Below are 22,943 nucleotides of genomic sequence, written 5' to 3'. Positions count from 1 at the left end.
ATGATCAGAGCAGTAGTGGGATCACATCAAAAACATCTATGTGAGAAAAGCAAAAGGTCATTCAAAAGATAGGAAAGAAAGAAAAGACCACAGTGAGTATCAGAAGGGACTTTGAAAATTGCTCTTGAATGTAGAGAAACTAAAACAACTGGAAGAAATGATGAAGCAAAGAGGGAAATAAAAATTTCAAAAGGTTGCTTTAGAAGATAAAGTATTTTAAAGAAATGTTCAAAGAACTTGGTTCAGAAAACCAAAAGGGAACAACATATTCAGCATTCTTCAAGTTGAAAAAACTGAAGAAAAAATCAAGCCTTGAATTGAAATATTGAAAGTGCTGTGGGTTATTGCTCTGGACTGCAAGTTTGGTTTGAACCACAAGGTCGGCAATTCAAGCTCACCAGCCACTCCTTGGAAAACCCTGTAGAGGGTCGCCTTAGGTCGGAACCAACTCCTTGGCACTGAAGAACAACAACAATGAGCAAAATGGGGAGTCTTGGTATGGTACTGTGGGTTAATGCACTAGACTGCAAATTCAGTTAGAACCACAAGATCGATGGTTCAAGCTCACTAGCTGCTTTTTGGAAACCATATACAAGGTCACCATGAGTCAGAACCAACTCGACAGCAGCAACAACAACAAACATGGGCAAAATATTGAATGATGTGTGAAGCATCAAAAGACAAAGGAACACACAGAGTCACTACCAAAAAGATTTGGTCAATGTTCAACTATTAAGAGGTAGGATATAATTAACCACTGGTATTGAAGTTGCATGGAGTCCTGGTGTGGTGCTGCAGGTTAATGCACTTTATTGCAAGGTCAGTTTGAACATCAAGATCAGTGCTTCAAACTCACCAACTGCTTCTTGGAAACCCTATAGAGGATCTCTATGAGTCAGAACCGACTGGACAGCACTTCACAACAACAATTGAAGTTGTACTGAAGGAATGGGCAAAAAACAAGGCTCCAGGAATTGACCTAATTTAAATTTTCAACAAAATGATGTAGCACTGGATGTAATCACTTGTCTATGCCAAGAAATTTAGAATCCAGCTACTTTCCAAATGATTGAACAGCATCCATATTTGTGCCCATTCCAAAGAAATACGTACTAAGAGAATGTGGAAATCATTGACCAGTATCATTAATATCATATGCAAGTAAATTTTTGCTGAAGATAAAAAATTATTGCAGCAATACATCGACAGTTGCCAGAAATGCACGCTGGATTCAGAAGAGGACATGGAATGAGGGGTATTATTGCTGGTATCAAAGAGATCTTGGCCGCAAGCAAAGAATTTTAGAAAGATGTTTACTTACATTTTACTGAATATGCAAAGGCATTCAACTTGTGACATTAATGAACTATGAATAACGTTGCAAAGAATGGATATTTTAAAACACTTGTGCTCTTCAGGAATTTGTACATAAACCAAGGGTCAGTTGTTAGAAAGCATAACATGATAACTGAATGGTTTAAAATCAGGAATCGTCGTATCTTTTCACCCACTTATTCAATCTGAATGCTTAGCAAATAGTCCCAGAAACTGAGTTATATGATGAAGTATTTGACATTGGGATTAGAAGAAAACTAGTTGTGACAACCTGCAATATGTAGATGACACATCCTTGCTTTCTGGAATTGAAAAGGACTTGAATTTGTGACCCGCTGTGACCCTGTAAGACAGAGGAGTTTTTGGTGTTAGGTGCCATCATGCCACTTCTCATTCATTCACTCTGTGCACAACAGAACATGATACTGCCCTTCAGTATGGATCACATCTTAGTGTAAACAAAATGAAAATCTTCACAACTGGACCAATAAATAACATCATGATTAACAGCGAAAAGATTGAAGTTGTCAAAGACATGATTTTGCTTGGATACACAACACCCATGGTAGCAACACTCAAGAAATCAAATGATGTATTGGATTAGGCAAGTCAACTGCAAATGATATCTTTAAAGTGTTAAAGAGCAAAGATTTCACTTTGAGTCCTATGTGCACCTGTTGCAAGCCGTTGTATTTTCAAGCGCTTAGTATGTATGTGAAAGTTGGATAGAGAACAAGTATGACTGGAGAAGAATCGATGCATTTGACTTACAGTGTTGGAGAAGAATATTGAAAGTACCATGAACTGCTAGAAGAACAAACAAATCTGTGTTCGTAGGAGTACAGCTGCAATGCTCCTCAGAAGTAAGGATCATGAAACTTCATACTTACGAAATGTTTTCAGAAAGGATCAGTTCCTGGAGAAGGACATCATGCTTGGTAAAGTGGAGGGTCAATGAAAAAGAGAAATAATATCCCAAGGAAATGGATTGACACAGTGGCAACTACAATGTTTCAAACTTCATAGTTTTGAGGATGGTGAAGGAATGGGCAGTGTTTTGTTCTATTGTGCACAGAGTCAGTATGAGTCATAACTGTCTTAATGGCACCTAACAATAACACCAGTTCTGTCTTACAGGGTCACTATGGGTTAGAATCAACTTGATAGTAACGGGTTTAGTTATTTGGTTTTATCCAGTAATACACATTGAATTGTACTGTTTTTCCCAAATTAGTGTTCCTTGAAATACTGTCTTCCAGAAGTTAATGAGAGCATGGCAAATAAAACTGTTCCATACTCAAATAATTATTGTAAGCACTGAGTCAAATATTCTATTATATGTGAAACTTTAACATAATTCAGTGCATTATGAATCTGTAAAGTGTATATTATTTCTCATATTTATTTGATTATATGAGGGAGCTTCACAAAGTTCATTAAAAAAAAATTCCATGATCTTTTAATTTCACTTCCCACTTATTTTATGAAGTCCTCTCATCCCTACTGTCATTTCCAAAAAAAACAAAACAAAACTATTGTACCATGGGGAATCCTAAAGACAAAAACATGACTAAAGACAAAAACTGGATTCTATTACTATTTTTAAATACTATTTATTAATTTATTATTTTAGAAACAATATTGTGTGAGTTTATATAGCATATGATTATTTGTATTAAAATTATTCAGTAACATTGATTTTATTTTTCACAATGTGTCAATATTCTCATAATTCCATTTCAGATTATTACAAACCATTTTTCAGGAATTTGATTTCCCGGCACTTTAACCTTTTTTTAATCTTTGTGTTAGGGAAATTGTTGACTGTTTGGTCTCATACTTGTATATAAATTTAATTACTATATTGTTGTCATTAGGTGTCTTTGAGTAGGTTCCAATGCATGGAGACGCTATATACAACCTCTCCTCCCACCCCCCCCCCCCCATCTCTCTCTCTCTCTCTCTCTATATATATATATATATATATATATATATATATATATATATATATATATATATACACACACACACACACACACATTTATCTAAGGACAAAGTTGAGAAGGGATAGGAAGGAGGGTGGAATGGAGATAAGCACCACAGGGAGGAAGTAGGATAACTGTTGTTACTTGGAGGGGATTGCAATCATTGAGATGAAACAAAATGTATGATTTGTTAAATGTAAACCTTCACTCAATGCACACGCACACACACACACACACACACACACACACACACACCGAGAACCTAATATTGAGTTGAGCAATACTTGGATCACAGTGTGGCCAGGTGATTAAAGCTGCAGTACCAATCCTGTAAGCTTGTTTTAATCTGCAGATGTCATGTGTTCTGTTCATGTCCCTTACCCTGCTTCTGTAGTCCTGTCTGTGATAAGATGAATTGGCCTGCCACCAATCATGATTTTGTGATGATATCCTTTGTTTTCAATTAGCCCCAGGGCCATGAATCAGCACCCGCTATTTCAGCCTCAAGCTTATGGCTTCCTTTAGCTGGACGATAGTCCCGTTTAAGGCTTAATAAAAGGTTCTCTATAGAATAAGAAAATAAATAATAAATGGTTTTTGAGTTATGAGAACAAAAAGAAATCTTTAGGGGCAAGAACAGGGATGTAGGGTAGATAGGGTAAGGTTTCCCAGTGAAATTCTCATAGCAGGAGCCCTTGCTACATTTGATAAATGAGCAAATGCATTGTTGTGGTGGAAAATAGATTTCCTTAGCACAATTCTCCTGGCCTTTTCTTAACCAATCCAGTTTTCAGTTTTCTTAGTTTCTTCCTAATAAGCCTCTGTGATCCTACTGTATCTTTTGAGAAAATCTATCAAGATTACTCACCTTGGAATTCCCAACAATAATCACCACAACCACCTGAGCTGCCTTGCCTCTCTACCTTGAATTTAACTGGTCTAACAGATCTCTTCAGAAGGTCCTGTTTGAGTGGACCTATTTTATAAGGCATCCTAAGTAGGCTTCTTGTTAAGTTCAGTTTAGTTGGTTCTGACTCATAGTGACGGTGCGTAGGGCAACAGGGGAGCAGAAAGCCTCATCTTTATCCTGCAGAGAGGATAGTGGACACAAACTGCCAGCCTTGTGTTTAGCAGACCAGTGCTTATCCTACAGTACCACTGTCTTTTTCCTAACTAGACTAAGACAAGTGTATTACTGAGAGGACTTTGTAGTTATTCCCCAGATTGCAGACCTGTTTCAAAGTAAGTTCATGCATGTATGAACTGGAACCCTAGTAGCTATACTTTCTGACTTAACCTTACTTGTCCATCTTATATTGATAGTTTAATGATCTTTTACTGGCTATTATTGAAGTAGGTATAGGAGCAGTAGTTATCGGACTAATTTTACCCATGAATTACAGTTGGATTGCAGCATTCATTAAAGAATAATTATGTATGTTAGTTTTGTCCATCAAATTGATTTATAAAATAATCTCCAGTTCAATGTTATCAATCTGTGGTTTTAGACTTTAATAATTTTATAATAATTATGTAGACACAGAAGTGTTTTGTATAATCAGTTAAAAACAGAATTAAAGCTGAAAGCTCATCTATAAAACCATTTTCCTATAATCACTATTTAATGGAAGAAACCATTTATTTGAATTGCTATAGAAAAACAAAATCTGTTTTCTAATACTGAAATATATTGCACTGAAGTTTTAGGAATTACAATTGGCACCATTGAATGCCTACTGCATAATTAGTACTGAGCCAGGCACGTAGTAATATAGGAGAGTGGGATTCTTTGTTGAGTCATAATCATTGTTTTAATGACTTAAGAGTTTCTATTTAAGAGTTGGGGAAATACTGAATAATAACTTTTCAAATAAATTGGCTAATGAGACAGTACTTAAAATGTTAATGGTTGGTCTGTACTGTGAGACTCTTGGTGTGGTACTGTAGAATAAGAACGGACTATGAACCACAAGGTCAGCTCTTCAAACCACCAGCTCCTCCTAGGAAACCTTGTACAGATTGCTATGAGTTGGAATCATCCTGATGGCACATTCCATAAAAACGAAGTGCTGAGGGGAAACCCTGGTGGTACAGTGAGGGAAGCTTGGGGCTGCTACCTGAAAGGTGTAAGTGGTTCACACCCCCCAGCCTCTTCTCAGGAGAAAGATGAAGCATCTGTTTCCACAAAGATTTACAGCTTGGAAACTTGATGGAGAAGTTCTATTCTCTTCTACCTTGGTGGTGGTTGTGATGTACCGCGGAGTCGGTTCTGACTCATAGTGATCCTGCATGGATTTTCCGAGGCTGTAAATCTTTATGGGAGAAGAAAGCCTCATCTTTCTCCCGTGGTAGCTTTGAGCTGCTGACCTTGAGGTTAGCAGCCCGATTCGTAACCACAGTGCTACCAGAGTTCTACCACAGGTCACTGTAAATCAGAATTGACTTGAAGGCAGTGGCTATATGCTGAGGGGAGGGGAAAATAGGAAGTTAATGTTTAAAGGGTACACAGTTTCTATTTGGGGTGATTACGGTGTTCTGGAAGTGAATAGTGACAATGATTATACAATATTGTGAATATAATTAATATCAGTAAATGTACAATTAAATGGTTAAAATGGCAAATTATATACACCATATAAATTATACAATACATTATATAATACATGTATTATATAAATAATATAATAAAATTGCTATTTTAATGATTTGCCTATTGTAGATATTTTATATAAGCTTTATATAAGTGGAATCCTATAATATTTGTTCCTTTGTGTCTATCTTATTTTACTTACCCACTGCCATTTAGTTAATTCCAACTCAGAGTGATTCTATAGGACACAGCCGAACTACTCCTTAAGGTTTATAAGACTGTAAATCTTTATAGGAGCAGACAGCCTCATCTTTTCCCAATGAGATACTGGTGAGTTTGAACTACCAACGTTGCAGTTTGCAGCCCAATGCTTAACCCATGGTACCACCAGGGATCGTAATGTTTTTCAAAGTTCATTCTTTCATACCGTGTATTAGAAGTTCATTCTTTTTCATGGCTGAAGGTTGTTGTGTTAAGTGCCATGGAGTCAGTTTCAACTTGTAGCAGCCCTGTACAGATTTTCTGAGGAGGGACTGGTAGGTTTGAACCGGCAACCTTGTGATTAATAGTCCAGCACACGAGGACTCCACATTGTATACTACATTTTGTTGATCTGTTCATCTGTTGATACACATTTGGGTTGTTTCTGCTTTTCTGTGAATGAAGCTAGAGTGGACACTGGTACAGGTATCTATTTGAGCCCTTGTTTTCATGTCTGTTGAATATATACCCAAAGTGGAATTGCTCTACCATATAGGTCAGCTGTTCAACACCCCCAACTGCTCCTAGGAATCCTTGTACAGGTTGCTGTAAGTTGGAAGTTGGAATCATCTTGACGATAATTCTGTGTGCTTAGTATCTTTTCCTGTACATATTACCATTTGTATATATCTTTGGAGGAATGTTTATTCATGACTGTTGCCCACTTTTTTTGTGCCAGGGTATTGGTCCATAGCCTTTTTCTTAATGAGTTGTAGGTCATTCCTTATATATGATTTCTAAATATTTTTCTCATTCTATAGGTTATCCTTTCCCTGTCTTGATAATACCTTTCAATGCACAGAATTTTAAATTTTGATAAGGTCAGATTAATTAATTTATTTATTGTTGTAGCTCATGTTTTTGTTATCATATTTACGAATCTACTGCCAAATGCAAGTTTCTATAGATCCATATCAATATTTCTTCTAAAAAAATGTTATGGTGTTAGCTCTTATATTTAGGTTATTGATACATTGTAATTTTTATATATTCATCTCCATGTGAAATCATGGTTGTCCCAGCACAATTTGTTAAAAAAGATATTCCTTATTGAATGAACTTGGCACCCTTGTTGAATCAGTTGACCGTACATTTGTGGATTTGTTTTTGGGCTCTCAATCCTATCCCATTGGTCTATACTTCACTCCTGATAACAGTAGCACAAAATGTTGATTTCTGTAACTTTGTAGTAAAAATTGGGAAATATGAGTCCTCCAATTTATTTTTCTTTTGGTAGCACTGTTTGGGCTATAAGAAAGGTGTGTGTGACAGGATTGTATTCTTTCACCATGCTTATTCAACCTCTATGCCGAGCAAATAATCTGAGAAGCTGGGCTATATGAAGAAAAACGTGGCATCAGGGTTAGAGTAAGATTTGTTAACAGCCTGTGATTTGCATATGATACAACCTTGCTTGCTGAAAGTGAAGAAGACTTAAAACATTTACTGATGAAGATCAAAGACCACAGCCTTCAGTATGAATTGCATCTCAATGTGAAGAAAACAAAAATCCTCACTACTGGACCAATAAACAACCTTCTTATCAACAGAGAAAAGATGGAAGTTGTCAAGGACTTCATTCTTGGATCAACCATCAACACTCATGGTAGCAGCAGTCAAGATATCAAATGACATCTTGCATTAGTCATATCTGCTGCACAAGACCTTTTTAAAGTGTTGAAGAGCAAAGATGTCAGCTTGAGGACTAAGGTGCGCTTGACCCACGCCATGGAATTTTCAATAACCTCATATGCTTGTGAAAGCAGGACAGTGAATAAGGAAGACCATAGAAGAACTGATACTTTTGAGTTGTTGTGTTGGAGGAGATTATTGAAAGTGCCATGGGCTGCCAAAAGAACCAATAGATCTGTGTTGGAAGAAGTACAGCTAGAGTGCTCCTTGGAGACCAGGATGGCCAAACTTCATCTCTCATACTTTGGATACATTGTCATGAGGGACCAGTCTCTGGAGAAGGATTATCATGTTTGGTAAGGTGGAGTGTGAGAGAAAAAGAGGAAGACCTCCCCACACACACACCTCCCAGTGAGATAGATTAGCAGAGTGGGCAGCATCAGTGAGCTCAAATGTGGCAACAATTGTGAGGTTGGCCCAGGACCGGGCAGTGTTTCATTTTGTTGTGCAATAGGTCACTATGAGTTGGTACTGACTTGGCAACAACAAGAAAACATTAATATATGGATTTAAGGATTAACTTTTCATTTCTGCAAAAATGCTACTGGAATTTTGATAAAGATTGTATTGAATCTGAGGAGTGCTTTGGGTTCTGTTGACATCTTAACAATGTTGAAATTTCTATTGATGAACATGGATGCCTTTTCATTTGTTTAAGTTGCATTTAAATGTTTTCACCAATTTTTTTGTAAACTCCAGTATAAAGTGCTTTACCTCTTCATTTATTTATTTATTTTCTAGATATTTTATTCTTTTGGATGCTGGTATAAAAAAATAATTGTTTTCTTAATCTTTTTGAACGTATTTATTGGTTATATATAGAAATACTACTGATTTTTGTGTGTTGATCAACTTTTCTGAATTCATTTATTAGCTTTCTATTCATCTAATTAGTTGTCTTTAGAAATCTGGGATATTTTGTATTTAGAATGTTGTTGCCTGGAATAAAAATAATTTTATTTCTTTTGTGATCTGGGTGCATTTTTTTTTTTCTTGCTTTTAAATGCTCTAGTTAAAAATTTCAATACAATGTTGAGTGGTATTTGTGAATGCTGGGACCCTTATCTTATAATGTATGGTTCTTGCATTGAAATCATCAGTTACCAACTGAATAGTTGATATTGTGAATTTTTGACTTTCACTTCATCTATTAAGCCATGCCACTTTTAATAAGTTTCTAGTAACTCTGATGGAATGCAGTGACTCTGTAAGATAAGAACTGGACAGATCAAGTCCACCTATCACTATTTCAGAAAAAGATGAGGCTTTGTGCGCCTGCAAAAGTTTATAGCCTTGGAAACCCTATACAGGACCTCTATGAGTTGGAATCAACTTCCATGGCACTTAACAATAACAAGTAATTATTATTTCTGTATCATCTAAAATTATTCAGGATAAAAATTACTCTGAATGCCTTTGTCAAGTGACATCTATACTCATGCTATTTCTTCAAGCTTTTCGATTTCCCCATGGCATATCAACCATTTCTTAGTATACAAAAGACTTTTTCCTACTTTCTAGTAACTATTTTAGAGAATTATGGGAAAAATTCAAAGCGGAATGGCAAACTATTCATACTGCAGAGACAGAATTGCATTAAAATAATGGAAATTCTCAATGTTATCTCATTGTTGAGATGAGAGATCAATATTCATGAGAACAATGAATACGACTTTGGAAAAATACAGGCATTGCCTTTAATACCTGAGAAGAGGAGAGGAAAGGCTGTTATATTGTGCTTCTATAGGGTAGGTACATGGTCAGGGTCTTTGCCTGTGTTCAGCCCCAAGCCCAGTGCTGTCAAGTCAATTCCAACTCATAGCAACCCTGTAGGACAGAACAGAACAACCCCCATAGGATTTCTAAGGCTGTAAATCTTGACAGATGCAGAATACTATCTCTTTTTCGTATGAGCAGATTAGTGGTTTTGAACCACTGACCTTTCCGAGAACAGCTGAGTGCTGAACCACTGTGCCACCAGGAACGCCTTTTGCCTGTGTTACATTGTTGTTATTCACTGTCAATTCGGTTCTGACTCACAGCAGCCCTGTCTGTATAGGGTTTTCGAGGCGTGTCTGGTGAGCTTTTGTCTATACTTCATAGTTGTAGTTGTTATGTTCAGTGGAGTCAGTTCTGACTCATAGTAACCCTGTACAGGTTTTCCGAGGTTGTAAATCTTTACAGGAGCAGAAAGCCTCATCTCTCTCCCATGGAACAGCTGGTAGTTTAGAACTGCTGACCCAGAGGTTAACAGCCCGATTCATAACTTCATAATAGTGGAAGATAAATGAACTTAGATATTGCCCTTAAGGCTACAGAGCTGAGATGAGAAAGCTTCAAGAGAGGAATACACATCTTTCTGACTTGTGTATTTCGATTCGTCTTGTCTTCCATAACTGCTTGCAAGTACCTGGTGTTCCCACCAAATAATACAAGTTTCTCCACATAGAAATACGAAGGAGGTTAAATAAAACAACAACAACAACAACAAAAAACAGAATTGGAATCTCAAGTGGAAGAACCTTAGGCAGTTATTTATTTTACATAGAATAACTCGGTTCATAGTAATCCTGCTACATCTTCTGAGGACTGAGAATTTAGCCTTTACTAGTTTGTTTTACTAGTTTAATCTGAAAATGAAGATTAAACTGTTGAGAATATTTAAAGTAGTTGACTATGATTGTGTCAGCCAGGTGTTGCATTATGAAAGTAGAGTTTGGACTGGAAATTATCATACCTCTCCAAGAGTAGGTACTAAAGTCCCCACTGAATAGTTTTCATCGTGTCTAGAAGGGTCTGGTGAAAAGAGATGGGGATAAGATTCTTACAATTCAATAGTTAGTAATTGTTACTATGGCTAGTTGTGACTGTCACAACTGTAAATGTAGAAATTTTGTAACAAAAACGTGGGGGGTAGTTAGTCTTACAGTACAGAAACAGAAGACCCTAGAAACATCAAGGGAGAAGAGCACAAGCGGAATGTGGGACCCTATCCAGAGAAGCAGCAACACTAGAGATGGAGGCAGAGATGAGGACATGAAGAGATAGAACAGCTGAGGACTCTAGACTCATGGAAAGAGAAAGGCTGTGTGCTGTCAGCCAGGAGGCAGGCTTGCAGAATGTGCCCTTTGGTTGTTTAAATGATTATATATTCCTGAGTGTTTTTGTGTACATCCCCAACTCCAAAAACAAAAACAAAAAACCCCCAAAAATGAAGGGGATGGAAGCAAATGCTGTTGAATGATGATGCACAGAGGAGATTATAATCATTGCAATGACACGATGGGTGTAAAGCTGATTTCTTCCATGTAAACTATTGCTCAGTTCAAAATAAAAACTTAAAAAAAAAATAAAGTAAATACTAAATCCAACTCTGTCATTTCTGTTTTCGTGGTACGCACCTCTAAGCCGTGTACCATGTTACTTTTAACAGGACCAGTCGGATTTTCTCTCTCCTGTGTAAACCTTGGGCTTTATTACACCCTAATTATGACTCCATCAGCTGAAGTATTGGCCTTACTATTATTAGACTTCTTATAATCATATGTGCGCTAATAACTAACCATACAGAGGCATATCCATGATTTCAAAAAAAGAAAGAAATTGAAGGTCTGTAATTCATGATCTGTAAGATCACCTCATCAAATGTTTGTATTTATACTGATTACCAAACAGGGAAGAGAACAAAATGTATTTGCTAGGAAAACTTTGAAATGATGTCAGCAGCTTGAAAAAATGCAGCAAGTGGGTCAGATTTATTTAGTAAAAGCAAAATCCCTGTGACTTTAGGAACTCTTTCCTTTCTTCTGCTTAAATACTTTAAACGTTGATTCATGTTTAAGTATGTTTTACTTTCAGATTTCCTACTTAGATGTGGGTAGCCTTTCATTTGAAACATTGTATGAATACTTGCTTCAAATTCATATACTTGTTTTCTTGTGTGTTCTGCAGAGCCAAGAAAATGATGAGCTAAGAGATGCCCATGAAAAACGCAAGGAAAGGCTACAGATGTTACAGACCAACTACAGAGCAGTAAAAGAGCAATTAAAACAGTGGGAAGAAGGCAGTGGCATGTGAGTTACATAGCTCATAAAGGCATTTCCCTAAATATTAAATGGAATGTGGTAGCATTATATAGGTGTAATGCCTTTTGTTTTAAAGAAATTATTTGGTAGTCAACCCTTTATTGTGACATTTTAAATAGACACCATCATAAATGAAGACAGAAATATGTGTGCAGTAATTATAGATTTCCTTCTCATTTGCATATATCAGCAGTAGATGATTTTGAGTTGCTGTGTACCTTTTTAATATCAGTGGGATAGCTTAATAAAAGGATATAAATTTAAGGCAAAAATGATTCCTATGAACAGAAAATGACTTTTAAATAAAGAAAGTGCTGGTCCTAAAAGATTTATAACTCAAAAGTATTTAAGTTTTCATTCAAAGGCAAGAGAGATTCAGGTATATAATACAGTTAACTGTCTTAAAACTACTTCAACTTAGTATGCAATTTACAAATCTTTACTATCCATCAGTTTGTTCTGCAGCTTATCTGAATGGATTGGCAGTCTCAGTTCAATTGCTCTGAACAGGTGTTCAGATCTTGGTTAGTTGTAAGTGGCTCCCCTGTTAACAGTATCAACAGAGGGCACAGGACTGAATGAGCACAGAAAATCTACTACCCTCTCACCTTTTGAGATAGATCCTTTAGGGCAGTGTTGATGATACACATTGGTCTGTTCTATAGAGAAATACTGTCTCTAAATTGGCCAGTACAACACTTTTATAAAATAAAAATGAAGAGTTTGTTTTATGTACAGAAAACAGAAACCTAAAGAACATGTGTCCATGACTTGTAGATAACTGATACATCAAAGTTGTTTGTTGTTTTTTCCTTTCATGAGTAGGAAATGTTTCAAATTGCTTGTCAGTGAAGCTGTGATAAACAACTTGTCCTGCATTTAGCCCCTGTAACTTTTCAATAGCCACTAGAAGGGTGAAAGTACTTTCTGACCTATTCTCGGATAACAGCTTATTTTAAGATTATCTTCTCCACATTCAGGTTGGTTGGCTGCAACTTTTAGATGAGTTGGCTTGTAGCCCCTTTGTGAGCCTCTGACAGTATTGTGCAATATATGATTACTGGTAGAATGAGTGAGAGTAATAGATCTAAGAATACCATGTGGTCAGCTTCAAATTCTGTATCGTCACTTTTAGGAGATTCTGATACAAGATTTTAAATTTCTACAGTTTAGACTTTAGGAGATTTATCTAATTAGTAGTGAGCTTGAATTAGAAATCTGGTATATAAATAATTTAGAATTTTAGAAAACATTAATTTTTGTTGTTGTTGCATTTTGAGCATGTTAAGAAAGAAAGCTTTTATTTTAAAAACAGGACTGATATAAAATTCAAGAGAGCATATCCCCAACAACTTTGCCAAGAAGATTCTGATGCTGTATGGAATGAGCTGGCATATTTCAAACGGGAGAACCAGGAGCTATTGATTGAAAAGTGAGCTTCTTTCTTTGTATTTTGCTATTGTTTGTTTTTTTACAGTATGGACTTAGATATACATTTGAGAGAAAAAAACAGTATGGACTTAGATATACATTTGAGAAAAAAAAAAAATTTATGGCTTAAAGACCATGAGAGATATACCTAATAAAATATGACAATGAAATAATCTGGTTTCTTTTACCAACACAAAGAAAAAAAGAGTAGTGTGTGTATATTTAGCAACACTTACATATATACTTATATATCTGTATCTACATATACAAACATAGATATGTATATGCATGTGTGTATAGCCATAACAAGGTGCACATTGGCTAGGGCGAATTGGAACTGTATAATATGAGCTCGGGATTGTGTTAATTAATGGGACTCTCATCTGTTGTAGGTGTCGTTCTTCATTAGCCAGTATTTGAGACATTGCCGTGCTTCATGTTTGGAATGAGGTGGAGAGGGGATAACCTAGCCAGCCATCCTTGTTTGATCTCCTAGATACATACGCAATGCAGAATGCCTGAGCTCTCTTGGTTCCCTGCCCTGTCCTGCTAATCCCAGCTGAGCTCATTATGGTGTAGCCTTGCTGCTACTCTTGGAGCCAGAGCTGTCCAAGCTAATTACTGGTAGCAGCAGAACTGCCTGTTAAGGGTCTGGTGTGGATCTGCTAACATGGTCCTTGGTAGTGACCTGCAAAAGACACGAGGGAATTGCTTTCTTTCTTGCTGTGCACTTCCTGTCCTTTGGGCTTAATGCTGATCCCTTCACATAGGTCTTTTAGCTGCCCTAAGTATAAAACTTGATGAAGGATACTCACATTTTAGAAAATACACTGTTTGCTTCCTTGATTTTATAATTCACAGGCTATTATACTCAACCTGTGAATTATAAGATCAAGGAAGCTTGTTAAATTGTTTTTTCTTTCTTCTTGGTAAACAAAAAGGAGTTAGATCAACTTAATTAACCTTTTCTGCTTCTTCACTGTTTTTCACTGAGACTTAATTTTTGATACTCAAACTGACCATTGCAATTTTCCTGAAAACAGGTTTGTTTTGTTGCTGTTTAAGTACTGTGGAGTTGGTTCCGATGCAGCAACATTGTATAGGGTTTCCAAGGAGTTGCTAGTGCGTTTGAACTTCCGATCTGCAGTTAGCCGTCTGTGCTTATCCTGTAGTGTTGTTAGAATTTAGCAACATGTGACTAAATGGAATTGCGTATCACCCCATTTTCTTATCTGCAAAGCGAGGCTTTTTATATATGGTAGCATGTGTAATTAGATTACAACCTTTTCCATATAAGGATGGCTTTTGGAGGAAATGACCATATCCAATTTAAATGTGTATATCAACTCCTTCTTAAATGGCTGAGCATCCTATGAGGGGTACATATTGAAGATTGATACTGTGGTCTCTCATCTTATTTAAAAATTATTTGATAAATCACATAGTTTTCCCATGGAGTCAAGTTTTTTAAACAGTGCAACGGAAATATAACTCACATGATACACAGTTTACATATATAAAGTGTATAATTACATTGCTTTTAGTATACCGGTTTTCAGAGTTGTTTATCCATCTTCTCGTTTTGAGAACATTCCATCACCTCAAAAAGAAGACACATATATCTTGTCTTTTTCTTCCCAACTCCTGTCTACCCCACACTTGGGTGCCAGAAATCACACCCACACATTCATAGGAAGCTAAAGCATGAGGGAGTTATGTGGTTAACCAACAAACTGTGCTACACGTGCATTATTTTCATAAAGATAGATAAATCTGCTTTCTGTGTCTACAGATTTGTCTGTTCTGGACAAATGGAATCATAGAATATGTGGCCCTTTGTGGCTGTGTTCTTTCACTTAACATAGTATTTTCAAGGTTCATTCATGCTGTAGATTGTATCCATAGTTTCCCTGATAATCTTTATTGATGTTTTTGTCTCAAAAAAATATAGTTAATTTTGGACAAAGTCATTCAGGTGAGATATATAATCTAATCAGATGTCAGACCTAAGCTGTATAGAATATTCATTTAGAGGTTAATATATTTTTCAAAATCTATCAATGAAATAGAACTAAAGAAAAATTACTAAGGCCTTTTAGATGTGATAGCATATACAATGTTAAATAAAAACAAAAAAAAAAAGACAATGTTAGGGAACTCTTTGAGACATGGTCTGTGTATTCACTTGTGTTAAGGTACAAATAGTCCCTTAAAGGCTAACAACAACAACAGAATTAATGTGAAAGAAATACAATTAAATGCTTAAAATTATATTAAAGTATATAGCTCTTTATGCTGGTATTTCTTGAAGTTCACTTATACTAGTAGCCAACTGTAAGAGTTTTCAGAGCAGTCTTACCCAGTAAATGATAATGAATTTTTGGTTGAACCGACACAGTTACATTAAGGAGTTCTAATGGCTACGTGGGTTAGACATTGAACTGTTAACTGCCAGGTGAGTGCTTCAAACCCACAAGCTGCTCCTCGGGAGAGCAATGTACAGTTTCAGGAAAACCCTATGTAAGGTGGCTCTGTGTCAGAATGAGTTTGATGGCAGTGGGTATACAGTACATTGCTATCACAGTAAATGTTTGTATGAATCTAGCTCATGTAATGTACACATTACATGTATTTGAAACCTACCAGCACAGTCAGCTTATCAAAAAGGGCCATCAGCCCCTAAGTTTCCTTTTTGTACCTGTTGTAATTAGTCTTCTTCCCATCCCTAACTTCTCTTAAATACTGATTTGTTCTCAGTCCTTAGAGTACTGCCTTTTTCAGAATTTAGGATTTCAGTATCATATAGGCTGTAACTTTTTTGAGATTGTTTCATTTATGCAGGTAATGTCTTTGAGATACATTCATTTTTGTTCATCCTGTTTATTCCTTTTGAATGCTATGTAGTTTTATGTTTTATGGATTTATTAGTCTATCTATTGAAAGATGTTTGAGTCGTGTTCATTTTTTTGCAATTATAAATGGAGCTGGCATACGCAGATTTTTGTATGACTGTGTTTTTGTTTCTTAGAGCTAAATTATATTACTAGGTCATGTAATCAGTGTATGTATAATTCTTTAAGAAAATTTCAGTTTTCCAGAGTGACTAGACCATTTTTTATTCTGACCAACAATCCACGGGAATAATCCGGTTCTTTAGTATCGTTGATAGCACTATGGGTTGTCACTATTTTATTTTAATTATTTCAATAGTGTGTATTGGTATCTGAAGTGTAGTGAATTACTTCATACGGCTCTTCTAACCATAGTCTTTGTAACTCCCATCAAAACAATGTTTTTGCCCTCCTAGGTCTGGGTAAGAGAAAGAGGGGGAAGATTCTGATGGATTATATGATTCAGTTGTGATTGTTAACAGAATTGTGATTATTGTTGTTGTTAGCTCTTGTTGTATCAGTTCCGACTCAGCAATCCTGTGCACAACAGAGCAGAACACTGCCCGGTCCTGTGCCAAGCTGACAGCCATTGGAGCACCTAAGCCCACTGCTACTGCCACTGTGTCACTCCATCTCCATGGGGGTCATCTTCTTTTTCTCTGACCCAATATCCTTCTCCAGGGACTGGTCCCTTCTAATAACATGTCTGAAGAATAAGAGATGACATTTTGCCTTTCTGAGTTTTAAGGAGCATTCTTAATGTACACCCTTTTTTTTTTGTCTCCACATTCAGTATATTTACTGAACTGTTTAGTAGACAGTGTACACACCTTCCTCCCTTGCTTTAAGTCAATGTGACGATTTTCCAATATAAATGACAATTTTCCAACATAAGCCACTTAAAGAGAAGCTTGGTTAGGAATGGAATGGAATAGCCAAAAAAAAAAATTATTATCACTGATGCCTTTTTGAAAAACCAACATTTTCACCAATTATTTTCAAACAAAACCACATACACATGGTATTTGCACACTATGTGTTTTCAGTGTTTCTGGTGGAAGGGAGGTGGGCAGTCGTGAGGGGTCACGCCAAATCAATCCAGGAGGTTTGCTCAGCTTCACATTATCCGAAGGCCCTGAATGGAAGATTATAGGGTCTTGAAATCCAAATTGTCATGGCTCCGTCGATGCCAGTAGTGCAGAATTTACGGCAGTCTTGCTTTTCTACCTCGTAGCTAGACGCTTGAGTGATGCTGTTCTGGTACATTCTGACTGTACACCTTTTAACACATTTATCTGTTCTTCTACTAGCATTACATGATACTTTTAATGTTCTTCAACAAAATAACTAAAATACATCAATTCTTCTATACTCTTCCTTATTCATTGTCCACCTTTCACATGTATTGAAAATCCCATGATATGGGTCAGGTGCAACTTCGTCTTCAAACTGATGTCTTTGCTCTTTAACACTTTAAAGAGATAATCATGCAAATCTGCTGTAATATCAACATGTCGTTTGATTTCTTGACTGCTGCTTCCGTGAGTGTTGAATGTGGATCCAAGCAAAATGTTTGACAGCTTCGATCTGTTCTCCATTTATCATGATATTATTTATTGATAAAGTTGTGAGGACCTTTGTTTGATACCTTGAGGTGCAGTCTGTGATGAAGTCTGTAGTCTTTGGTTGTGATTGTAGACACGGAAATCTAATGAGAGGATTGAGTGATCAGTGTTACCATCCTGCTCGGTTTAAAATGGGCCATCCCAGAAGTAGGAGGGGTATCACACTACCATCAAAGAAGAGTCAAGAGTAGAACATGTCATTTGACCTAAGAGATCCCCCCACATTGAACCTTCTCGACCCTGGGACAGAAAGCTGTGGCACTGGAGGAGTAGCAGAGGAGCAGCAGCAGCAGAATTAAGAGCCAGCTCATGAGGCAGGGTGGTGGGCTTCCCAGACCATGGAGCAAGTCAACCCTAGTGACTGGGCACTTAGCTGGGGGAGGTATGTATGCTGATCCATGGAGTTAGAGCCGAGTACCTTCAAGCTGAAACTTACAGTGGAGTCGTGTACTGGGAGCAATTATCAGTAGTGTTTAAAGTGCTTTGTAACTTTGCCTAGGCAGGAAGAAGCCTGCTTGTGGGCATGCTGAGTAGAGACTCTCCCAACTAGAAGCACTGTTCCTTGAATATTTCGGAACCTGAATTGTAACTTGTTAACCTCCTTATTAATAAACCTCCTAACTGTGAGTATGGTGTCTCAGTTCTATACAGCCATTGCAATGAATGATTGAACTCAGTTGAGTAAGAGAGTATGTGTGGGAGGAACGGTTGGTGCCCTGTTTTTTAATAGTATCTTATTGTAAGTTTGGAGTCCTGCACTGCAAGGTCAGTTTGAACTGAAGAGTCGGCGGTTCAAGCTCACCAGTGGCTCCTCAGAAAACCCTATACAGCATTGCTATGAGTCAGAACCGACTCAACAGTAGTTTACAACAACAACAACAACAATATTGCAAATTTAATTTGGTAAGCAACAACCAAAATGGACTGATGACAACTATATTTGATGTTTTTTGTTTTGTTTTAATGGCTCCTAATATTGATCATGTTTTCATGTGCTTGTTTGCCATCTTTATTTCTTTTTTAGTGAAATGCCCGTTCAAGCTTTTGTCCATTAAAAAGAGATGTTTGGTTAGTAAACGATCATTGTTTCTTATTAGGCTTTATGAATTCTTTAGATACTCATATGCTTTCTGAAAGAGCTTAATCTGATACTTGGTTTGCAAATATATTCTCCCAGTCTATAGATTACCTTTCATTCTCTTCACAGTGCCTTTTGCATTGGCACAGGGTTTAATTTTTATAAAGTCCAATTAATCACATTTTTCCTTGTATATGTAATAGTTTTGATGTCATATCTAGGAACTTTTTGCCTGACTAAAGGCCACAAGTATTTTTATATTACTCTCTTATAGAAATTTTAGAGATGTGCATTTTATCTTTAGATTCTGGATCCATTTTGAGTTTATTTGTACATAAGGTATAATTTTAGGTTGAAGTTTATATATATCTACTTTGTAAATGAATATCCAGTGGTACCAACATTATTTACTGAAATGGCTGTGCTTTCTCCTTCCAATGATTTGCCTTCATAACTTTGTTAAATTATTATTAATGGACTGTTTTTATGGGTCTGTTTAGTACTTCTACACAGACTAATCAATCACCTGTTTTGGTGTAATGATTACTTTAAATGAAGTAAATTGTAGTACCTCTGATGTTGCTAAACCACGGGACAGCAAAAGTGGGAAGTTCAAGTATACGCGTGTGGAATATAAAATGAAAATATAGACTCTGCATCATCAAGCACAATAAAAACAAGTGCAGAACTATCTGGGTAAACCATTCACTAGCCAATGTTTAGTCAAATATACTTCCTATTGTGCTAGATTCTACATCACTATTTAGCTAATTTGGTCACGTTCTGTTTAAAACTTTTATTTTTCTTTGACTGTGACATGCTCTTTTCTGATTTTGATTCAGTACCTCTGACTACCTCTTCACCTTCTTCTTCAATAGCTCATCCCCCTGGAGTCAACAACTTTTTGGTACAGAATTTTTGGACTTTGTGATAGGCATTCATTGGTACTTACTTTGTGTATTCTCCCAAGACAGTCGCATGTGCTCCTGTGGTTTCAGTCATCATCTCTGTTGGATTTCCAAACTTGTGCCTGTAGATGGACCCCACTCCTAACACAGCTCCCCTGAATGTCTCAGTCATGTTCAGTGTGTCTGAAGCCAATTTAATGATCTTCAGCTCAGTATGGATTGTGATGAATCCATTTGCTCAAACAAGATAATGAGGGGGTCAGAATTGTTTTAACTTTATACAAAAAGTGACACCACCCACTGCTCCCACAGCATTCTGTTCTCAACTGGGTGTGCTTGTTGTGTGCATTGCCCGCACAGACTGAGGCAACATACTCAATTATGAGGTTTACTAGGGGTGTTAACAGGTATGGATACAATTTAGGGTCAGAAATCATCAGGACACAGTTATTCAGTCAGGACAGCCTCGCCTTAGCTAGATCCACAGGGAGGTCTCTCTCTGCTCTGCCAACATTACAAAGCTCTTTCTGCATTGCTGAGAAGTGCCCACTGCACCGTAAGTTTCAGCCTGAAGACACTAAGTGCTAATTCCACGGATCAGCAAAGCTGGAGGCATCCCACTCTGCAAGCAAGCCTCCTGCTTGAAGAATCTCAGGTTTATTTCTCCCTGGCCTGGGAAGCCCTCTTCTCTGTTTCAGGCATTAGCTGTTGGTTCTGCTGCTGCTCAGCTCCCACTACTCTGATGTCGCAGCTTTCTGTCTCTAGGTCCAGGATGTTCAATGTCCAGGGACCTTGGAGTCTAAAGGGTACACTCCACTCCTGGCTGTTGTTGATGGAGAAAAACGCACAGCCTGTATCTGACCATCCCATACCAGTCTATGTTATGTGCTATTGATTCCACATCACAAACATCTCTAGAATGCATCTTTCTTTTCCTCATCCTCAGTACCAACTCCTTTGTCCAAACCACCTTCTCGTCTCTGGTTAACTCGAATAGACTCAAACATTTCACTTTCACTTTAATCCTCTTCATGTTGCAGAATGAACCTTTAAAATATAAATCTTACCATGTATCTTCCTGTTTAAAATCCTTGTTTATTTCCATTGACCTTAAATTTAAATTTGTGTATGTAACATACTTTAACATCAAGCCCTTTTTACCATTCTTACTTTACTTTTGTTTCTAAAAATAAGTATGAGAGTACAAAACATTTGTTAAGAATTACTGATGTTTTACCTAACTGATACTGAGAATCCTGGTTAGAGGCTTATAAGTGAAGATGGAATTGGAGCCACTTGGAAACAGATTTAGAATTATTAAGTCTTCTATTTTATTTTACGAGTATAGGAAATTTTACCTTGTATATAGTGGATTAAGTACTGGACTGCTAACTGAAAGGTCAATAGTTTGAACCCACCAGCTGCTCTGCAGGTGAAAGATAATCTAGCCTGCTTCTGTAAAGACTTACAGCCTCTGAAACTCTGTGGAGCAGTTCTCCTCTGTTCTATAGAATCAGTATCATCAGAATCCATACTATGAAATTCACTGTGACTCATGGCAACTCTGTATTGGGGCTCTAAGACTGGCCATGTTTACAGGAGCATTCAGCCTCATCTTCCTGTGCAGTGACTGGTGGGTTTCCCATCAACCATGCAGTTAGTAAGCCAATGCCTAATCCACAGCATCACAAGGGCTCCTTATAATTCCATACAGTGAGGTTTTGATTACTTTCTGTAATGATAAAATATACACAAGTTACAGACTAATAGAGCTTAGGTTAGCATATATTCTACCTCTTTCATGGGTTGATTGCTGACCATAAGCCATAGTTTCAAAGTAGTGATGCACTTAGTAAGTGTTTAAGGAATTAAATGCATGGTATAAAGTTCAGCTAATTTTTTACTCTCTGCAAAGCAAGGCTCCATCTTCCCAAGTAAGAATATAGGAAATACATTTCTTTAACTGGAGGTAGAAATAAAATTCTTATTAAAAATGTCTGATAATAGTGAAAAAATTAAAACTTGTATTTAGGATACTTATTGTCAGTATACTAATTACGTATTAGGCTTTTCTCTCTCTGAGGTAAAACTCATATGACCTGAAATGAAATGCTTTAAAGCATAGAACTCAGGGCATTTAGTGCCTTCGCATCACTTTATCTAGAACCAATGCATTGTGGTTTCCCAGTACAGCAACCCACTAACCAGTTACACCGCACTCCCTTCCTGCTTAGCTCCTGACGGTCATTCATTTATTTTCTGCCTCTATGCTTTTATCTTTGCTGAATAATTCAGAGGCGCTCTGGTGGTGCAGAGGGATAAGTGTTGGGCTGCTAACCCCAAACTTGGTGGTTCAAACACACAACCACTCAGATGGAAAAAAGATGAAGCTGTTGTTAAGTACCGTGGAATTGGTTCCGACTCATAGTGACCCTGCACAGGGTTTCCGAGGCTGTAAATCTTTACGGGAGCAGAACGCCTCATCTTTCCCCCATAGAACCACTGGTAGTTTTGAACTGCTGACCTTGAGGTTGGCAGCCCAACTTGTACCCAATTGCACCTTTTGTTACTGACTTCTTTCACTAAGTGTAATATTTTCATCCATGTTGCAGAATGTGTCTGTACTTCATTTTTTTTATGACCAAATAATATTCCATTTTGTGAAATAGCAAACTTTGCTTCTTCATTCATCCACTGTGGACATCTGGGTTGTTCCTGCCATTTCTGGTTATTGTGAATAGCACTTCAGTGATCACATATGCACAGGTATTTGTTTGAATGGCATTTTGGATTCTTTTCAGTGTGTATGTAGGAGTGGAATTCCTGAGTCCTATGGTAATTCTGTTCAAAGTTTTTTTTTAAAGTTTTTTTAATGAATTGAGTGAAAGTTTACAGGGCAGATCATCAGTTTTACATTCAACAAATTATACACCTTGTTTCATTACAATGATTACAATCCCCTCCATGTACCATCAGTCAACAGTATTCCTCTCTATTCATTTTAGCTTTCTTTTTTTTTAAACACTCAGGCATATATAATAATTTACACCACCAAAAGGCAT

At 37.0% G+C, this 22,943-nt stretch overlaps 1 protein-coding gene across 1 annotated transcript in view; it reads left to right on the top strand.

The window, feature by feature from the left end:
• The window catches only part of CNTLN (centlein, centrosomal protein), a 407,185-nt gene that overhangs the window by 166,455 nt on the left and 217,787 nt on the right, over positions 1 to 22,943 (top strand). Inside the window, exons 11-12 of the mRNA XM_006864477.1 lie at positions 11,815 to 11,936; positions 13,264 to 13,380. Of these exons, the coding sequence (XP_006864539.1) occupies positions 11,815 to 11,936; positions 13,264 to 13,380 (239 nt within the window). The remainder of the gene's footprint in view (positions 1 to 11,814; positions 11,937 to 13,263; positions 13,381 to 22,943) is intronic.

This window comes from Chrysochloris asiatica, unplaced genomic scaffold, assembly GCF_000296735.1.
Source record: "Chrysochloris asiatica unplaced genomic scaffold, ChrAsi1.0 scaffold00065, whole genome shotgun sequence".
NCBI lineage: Eukaryota > Metazoa > Chordata > Mammalia > Afrosoricida > Chrysochloridae > Chrysochloris > Chrysochloris asiatica.
Note: the sequence above shows the minus strand (reverse complement) of the source record. Positions and strands in the feature narration are given on the sequence as shown.